The following is a 7329-nucleotide window of genomic DNA, read 5'->3' on the forward strand; positions in this document are numbered from 1 at the left end:
GTGAGGGTTGGGGAGCTGAGACATCTGGACACGTTCTTCCTCTTATCAAATGGACCACATTCCAGGTGACGTTTCAGGCCGATACATGGTGGGCACTCAGATGAGGACTGCAAGGGTCTGGAGGAGCCCTGGGGCTGGTGGGGCCCCAGCAGCCTCATGCTGATGCGAGCCATCTCAGCCGAAGGGATGTGCTCTCTGATGCGTTGGCCACCAAAGAATGAGGCTGAAGCAATGTGGGGCAGAGCAGGCCCTGCACAGGCTGTGTGGCCTCAACATGTCACTGCTCTTTCTCCAAGCCTCAGTTGACTCATCGGTAAATGGGGTTCATTGCTCTTGGCCTGCTTGCCTCTTGGGAATACGGTGAGAATAGAGGGAGGCAATGGCAGTGTGTGTATGACAGTCATAGTAACAGTGTTCTTAAAGCCATGCAGCATATGAGGGTGGCAATCCACTATATCATCAGAGCGAATGCCTCAGTGTTCCCAGGCCAGCTCTGGACTTGGCCCCGTGTGAGCCTCAGTGGCTGTTTGTTGAATAAATAGTAGGTGTGTGAGCAAAACAGTGATGTGCAGGTGAGTAAGTGCCTGGGTGATTAAATGAAGAGATGACTGCATGAAGCAGCAAACGGATTGATGAATCCCAATGACTAACATGTTTCAGCACACGCTACGTGACAGACCCGATTGTAAAGGCTTCTCTTAATCCATGCAACAACCGCATGAGAGAAGTACTATTACTAACCCCATTTTGCAGATGGAGAAACTGAAGGTCAGAGAAGTTGAGTGACTTACTCAAAGCCACAAAGCTCCCAGGTGGCAGAGTGGAGATTCCAGCCTAGGCAGGCTGACTCCAGAGCCCAGAGCACTAAACCCTACACAAGTCCTGTTGCGTGAACCAACGAATGAGTGGGTGAATGAATAAATACATGCAGGAGCCCTCTTGCTCTTAGCTGTGGGCAAGGCAGGCCGCTTTCCAATGGGGAAGCAGAATCTCTGGGGGTGAGGTGGGCATCCAAGGTCCAGACCTTGGGTGGTGTCTCCGCCAGGGTAGAGTGTGACCGCGTGGCCTCACTCACGTCCCCTCCCTCTCCCTGGTCTGCAGGCACATGCCGCGATGCAGCACTACGGGGTGAACGGGTACTCGTTGCACGCCATGAACTCGCTCAGCGCCATGTACAACCTGCACCAGCAGGCGGCCCAGCAGGCCCAGCAGGCCCCCGACTACCGGCCCTCGGTGCACGCGCTTACCCTGGCCGAGCGCCTGGCTGGTAAGGGCCGTTTGTGGGGACGGGGGCTGGGGGGTGGAGGAGAGATCTGGGGGAAGAGGCTCTGGAAGGTGAAGACAGGAGGGAGTACTGGGAACGTTTACTGTGGGAGACTCAGGAAGACCCAGGTCACTTAGTAACACAGGGAGATGTCAATTCAAAATCTATGTGTGAGTGTCCAGAGCACCCTTGTTTGCCAGCACTGTGCTGGGCCCTGGAGCTGCCCTATGCCTTCAGATTCCCTTAACCACCCTGTGAGGGAGGGATTCCTTAGCCTCTCTCACAGGTGGAGAGACTGAGGTAGGAGGTAAGGGACTAGCCCAGAGCATTCCAGCTAGGAAGTGGCTGGAGTGCCCAGGGAGTCCCATCTGTAACAGCTCCCATGTTTTGATCACTGATTGTGATGCCAGGCACTGTGTGAGGCGTGCGCTCTCTCTCTGTGCGTCTAACCATTCAACTCCAGTAAAGGGAGGCTATTATCTCCATTTTATGGACAAGGAAATGGAGGCTCAGAGAGGTTAACTGTAGGCAGGGCTGGGGTAGGAGATTAGAATGTGACATTATGGCTAAAAATCTGAGCTTTGAAGTTACAGACTTGCAGTCATTGTAGGGTCTGCCCACTCACCTCTCTTCTCTGAGCCTCAGCTTCCCCCTTTATAAACAGGGAACATGGTGGTGCCCATCCCATAGGATGGTTGGGATGTTATTTGAGATAACATACTCAAGGTATTCGGTAGGGGCTGGTAGGTGCTCAGGGGAAACGATTACCCGGGTCCCAGGGGATGTGCCCATGAGGGAGCTGCAGCCTGGTCCCCCCTCTCCCAGTTCAACTGATTGTTGCCCGGCCCTGGCAGCCCCTCAGTGAGCATGGGAAGGATTTGATGGCATAGGTGGGGCACGTGATTTCCTGGGAGGTGAAGCCACCCGCCCCATCCTGTCCCAGGCCAAACCTCAAGCAGCTGGTGAATTGCTCTGGCCCTGGGCCAGGTGGTCCTCAGAGGGCTTTAGGACACTCCCAGGGAGACCAGGTGCCCAGAGACTCATGAGCGGGCACGGCAGGAAGAATGTGGCGAGGGTCAAATGATGGGGCAGACCAGAGAAGCATGATCAGCTGATGCAGTCAGGGAGGGCTTCCTGGAGGCCACGGAGCAGGAGTCAGGCCTTAATAGGACAAGGAAAGGGGACTAGCGTGAGTAAAGGCACAGAAATGGGATGGGATACGAGGCCTGGGTAGGGGTTCCGGCCTGGCAGGGAGGGTGAGGCAGCCGCTTCTACTCCTTTAGACCCTGCCAGGCTCTGGGAAGGGCTCAGTGGGTAAAATGGAGCCCCTGGTCACCTTCTGTAGATTAGCATGGGGTCATCAGTCTCCAGTATGGGAATGTGGGTGCAGTCCTGCCCGGGCTATGGCTGCTTCTCTGGTTTGGAATGAATTCCCTGTGCCCAGGCTGGTGGTGACATTTGATCCTTACCATGTTCCAGGGCTCAGAGAGGAAGAGTCAGGGACAGAGGCTCCCCTCTGCTGGTGGGGACAGAGGAAGTGGAGTATTCAGTGCTCCCACCAATTCTCTAATCTTGAGAAGGAGGGATATGAGCTCCAGGCGGGCCTTTGTATGGAGACCTCGCCTTCCAGCAGGAGGTTTTGCTGATGGTACAGAGAGCCTGGCCTCCCAGGCTGTGACTACCTCCCACCTTTGTAGTCCCTGGAGCCAGCAGCAGAGGGCTGAGCTGTTGCTCCCACACCCAGTGTTCTACTGAGAGGGGTCCTCACTCCTTCCCCTCCCACAGCGTGACCAGCATGAGCTCAGGGCTCCATCCAGGCTGGGATTTGTGCCAGTTTGTAAGAGGTTCAGGGCTCCCTCTTTACACCAAAAAGGAGCAGCCCAAATTCTGAGGCTTCCTGGATACCCAGTTGCCTCCTACTTCCTCGTTTAGAGTGTGGCGTTGACTCCCCAGTCCCTGGAGCGCAGGGGAAGGACCTTGGCAGCCCTGTGCAGAGGTTGACACAGCTCGGGTTCCCTTCAGCATAGATAGTCCAGGGTCCACTTATGGGTGTTGGTAAGCGGGAAGAGAGAGGTTAACTGTCCACCCTCCAGGGACTGGTCAAGCAGAAGGGTTGGAGGCTAGACAACAACCCCAGACAGACATCTGTGCTGGGAGGTTCATGTTCCCAGCACGTCAGCAGGACTGGAATCTGTGGTCCACCAGGCCTGTCTCCCCTCCAAGCCTGTGGTGGTTAGTACCTGCTCTCTTTGTCCTTCCCTCCTGGAGGAAGCAGCTAGAAGGGTCAAGACCACACACAACAAGGCTTTCCTGTGTTCTGAGGGCCCTGCCAGAGCCAGGCTTTCTGTTGAGGAGACATAAGAGCAGGAGCCTCAGGTCCTGCCATCAGAGATTCATAGGCCAACTGGGACGATGAGATTCATACCCAGAGGACATAGGATCAAGTGCCAGTGAATTCCATCTACTCAGTCAGACCTCTCCTAACTGTACCTTGCAGATAAGTCATGGCCTGGCTTCTCATGGCCGGGACAGTATTTTGTTGGTATCTAGAATCTAAGGGTCATAGGCTATTAGAAGCTTTGTGACATGGACTTCCAAATTATTAGCATCATGTACTCTCAGAATATTATACCCTTATTATTCTGGGACTTTAAGGATTTTAGGGCAATGCCCACCCACCCCAAACCAAATAAGGAAGATCACCCTCAGTCATGTTCCTGACAGCCATTCATAGAGATGAGTTAGACCTCAGTGGTCCTGATAGTGAATGATGGGGTGGAGCGATCTTGAAAATCCAGCCACATGGAGAGGAGATGGGTGATTTCCAAGGGGGAAGGACCAGGGTCTAGCTCTGGCAGGACCACAGTGGGTCAGAGCAGGGTAAGGTTCAAAATCTATTTCCCATAATTAAATGGGCCCCCTCTCCTTGCCCTCCAACGGCTGTACATTTCAAGACATCATCTTGGAGGCCCGCTATGGCTCCCAGCACCGCAAACAGCGTCGCAGCCGCACGGCGTTCACGGCTCAGCAGCTCGAGGCCCTGGAAAAGACCTTCCAGAAGACACACTACCCGGATGTGGTGATGCGTGAGAGGCTGGCCATGTGCACCAACCTACCTGAGGCCCGGGTACAGGTAGGACCCAGCTCCTCTAGCTAGACCTTGCAGGCAAGCACCAGCCCATCAATCTGGCTTCCTGCTGCCCAGGAGCCAGCACTTCAGCCCTTGGTGCAACTGGTATCTCCATGAATGCCTTCAGTGACACGGAGGGTGGGTTGGAAAGGATTGTGGGCGTGTGTTTGCTACAGGGCGGGGGCAACCTTGCCACTCACACTCCCTCCGGGAGCACCCTGCCCCACAACTCTGCTGCTTCCCCTCCTCCACTCCTTCTCTCCTCGCCCTGTTCCCAGGTGTGGTTCAAGAACCGCAGGGCCAAGTTCCGGAAGAAGCAGCGCAGCCTGCAGAAAGAGCAGCTCCAGAAGCAGAAGGAGGCTGAGGGCTCCCACGGGGAAGGAAAGACTGAGGCCCCGACTCCAGACACCCAGCTGGAGACTGACCAGCCCCCCAGCCTGCCCAGCGGCGACCCCCCTGCTGAGCTTCACCTGAGTCTGTCGGAGCAGTCGGCCAGTGAGTCAGCCCCCGAAGACCAGCCAGACCGGGAGGAAGACCCCCAGGCAGGGGCTGCGGATCCCAAAACTGAGAAGAGCCCTGGGGCTGAGAGCAAGGGACTGGGCTGCAAGAGGGGCAGCCCCAAGGCAGGTGAGGCTCAGCAGCAGCTGTGGGTGGGCCAGGGCCCAGCCTAGGGAGAACAACCAGGTCTAGTCGCACGGGGACCTGGCTACGCGAGGGGGGTCAGAGCAGTGATAGAGTTAGCCTTTGTGGCGCTGGACCTGACCCAGAGAAAGGACTTGGCCATAGCAGGCCTGTTCCAGGTGGTCACCCTTTAGTTGCTGAATACTGGAAGGGTCCAGGGAATTCAGGGGGTCGGGGGAGAGGCTGTGTGGCAGGGGAGGGGTACTTGGGGAGCTCAGGGCAAAAGCTATTTATCAACCATTATGGAAATTTTCCAGTATTTTAACAACCAGTACAGATATACCAGTGCATACTGGGTGAGTACCATATGGGTACCAGAGAGTCCCACATGCAGCGGAGACTCAGAGCTGTGTTTTTGACGGAACAGACCTCTGGCAGGAGGCATAGCTCAGTCACAAACCCTGGGCTCAGGCAGGGAGTGGATGGGGCTGTGAGCTGAGAGCTGGAGGAGAAGGGGAGCCACAGACAGGAGAGGGGAAAGGGAGGTGACCGCCCTTGAAAAGAAAAGGAGTCTTTGGGTGGGACATTTCTGTACTACCTGATTTGCTTATGGCTCAGCCATTCCCCATGTCAATCTGTGATTCTGTTGTGACGATTTCAAGAGTAAATAAAACTCTTTTGTCCCACCAAAACCAACCACAAACAACAACAAAAAACAAAAAAAGGAAAAAAGAAAAGGAGTCTCCCTAAGAAGTCAGACGTGGGGGCCTTGGCAGAGTCTGGTGCTCCTCCAGGAAGCTTGGGTCCCTCCCTCCCAGGATTCTGGGGGACGCTTCTGGGGGATGCTCAGCCCTGGCTGAGATGGGTGGATATGGTTTCAGCCCAAACCTGTCTTGTCTGCAGCTCCAAGGGGGTGGCAAGGCCGAGGGAGCCCCTCCTGGCAGACCAGTGCCCTGTCCTGAGTCCTTGATTCTTGGTTCTCTAATTGCAGATTCCCCGGGCAGCCTGGCCCTGGCCCCTGCAGCCCCTGGGGGCGGCCTCCTGGGCCCCTCCCACTCTTACTCCTCATCCCCGCTGAGCCTCTTCCGTCTGCAGGAGCAATTCCGCCAGCACATGGCCGCCACCAACAACCTGGTGCACTACTCTTCCTTCGAAGTGGGGGGCCCGGCCCCTGCTGCTGCTGCGGCTGCCGCCGCCGCCGTGCCCTACCTGGGCGTCAACATGGCCCCTCTGGGCTCACTGCACTGCCAGTCCTACTACCAGTCGCTGTCAGCGGCCGCTGCTGCCCACCAGGGCGTATGGGGGTCTCCACTGCTGCCCGCACCCCCCGCAGGCCTGGCACCTGCCTCGGCTGCCCTGAACAGTAAAACCACGAGCATCGAGAACCTGCGGCTTCGGGCCAAGCAGCACGCGGCCTCCCTGGGACTCGATACGCTGCCCAACTGACTGCTGGCCTCCCACCCAGCCAGGGCTCTTGGGTGCCCCCAGCCCAGCCCCATGGTTATCCCAATACGGCTCTCAGGGAGTTAACTCCAGGAGCCCAGGGATCCCGGAGCCTTGGAGTCCTGCTTCTTGTTCCTCTCCCCCTCCCCCCACCAGAGCTCCAGCCCCCGGTTAGGCCCACACCTGCGCCCTGCCCTCTGCATGGCCCTGCTTGGATCCCACGGAGACTGAATGGGGAGGAGGTGAGAGGCTGGTGCCCCCAGCTTTCCTCGGGGAGTGAGAGGCTCTCGCTGGCTAGATCCCCGCCTCAGCGTCACCTCCTCCCATCCCTCCCTTCCTCCCCTTCTGTCCCTAGTAAGTGTGTGTGGAATGTGAGATATATAAAGCTATATTTTCAGGCCCCTGCCCGCCCCAGGCCCCCTGCCCTGCTCCATCTCTTCTCCTCTGCTGCTCCCGCCTCCACCTGCAGCTTCCACATCTCACTCTGGCCTTCCCTTCTCTCTGTCTCTCTGTCTCCCCTTTCCTTCTTCCCTGACCGCTCTCTCCCTGTCTCTGTCCAATTCCCCACCCCTTCTCTCCCCAGCCTCTGTCTTCCCCCACGCTGGATCTTCCCCCATGTCTCTCCTCCCTGCCCCTGCTTTCTTTCTTTGGTGCTGGCTATGTTGGTATTGTCAATTCCCAAGCTATGTTTTGTTTGGGGTTGTGGCTTTTTAGTTTTAGTAATTTTGCTTCTTCCTGTTCCTCTCCTTTTGCTTCTTCCCTGCCTGTCTCCTCCCCGCCAGCACTCTCTTGAGGCAGCTGTTCCTTCGAATCCCCAGTAGAGGTGATATGGCCCTCGCTGGAGACCCTGGAACCACTGGAGCTACAGGCA

General features: G+C 56.7%; 1 protein-coding gene across 2 annotated transcripts; it reads left to right on the forward strand.

Annotated features, from left to right (window-relative positions):
* Positions 1-1113: 1113 nt before the first annotated feature.
* DMBX1 (diencephalon/mesencephalon homeobox 1) lies at positions 1114-6461 on the forward strand (the record flags this gene model as incomplete). 2 transcript variants are annotated; one of them, XM_079696958.1, is made up of 4 exons in its annotated part: positions 1114-1267; positions 4204-4397; positions 4673-5021; positions 6007-6461. In XM_079696958.1, 4 exons carry the CDS (start codon positions 1114-1116, stop codon positions 6459-6461), a joined length of 1152 nt encoding a protein of 383 aa, XP_079553084.1. The 2 variants fall into 2 exon arrangements, with proteins under 2 accessions (XP_079553084.1, XP_079553085.1); XM_079696959.1 differs by having other exon boundaries at positions 4219-4397.
* Between the last annotated feature and the right edge of the window lie 868 nt (positions 6462-7329).

The sequence above is a fragment of the Hyperoodon ampullatus genome, assembly GCF_949752795.1.
Source record: "Hyperoodon ampullatus genome assembly, chromosome: 2".
Classification (NCBI taxonomy): domain Eukaryota; kingdom Metazoa; phylum Chordata; class Mammalia; order Artiodactyla; family Ziphiidae; genus Hyperoodon; species Hyperoodon ampullatus.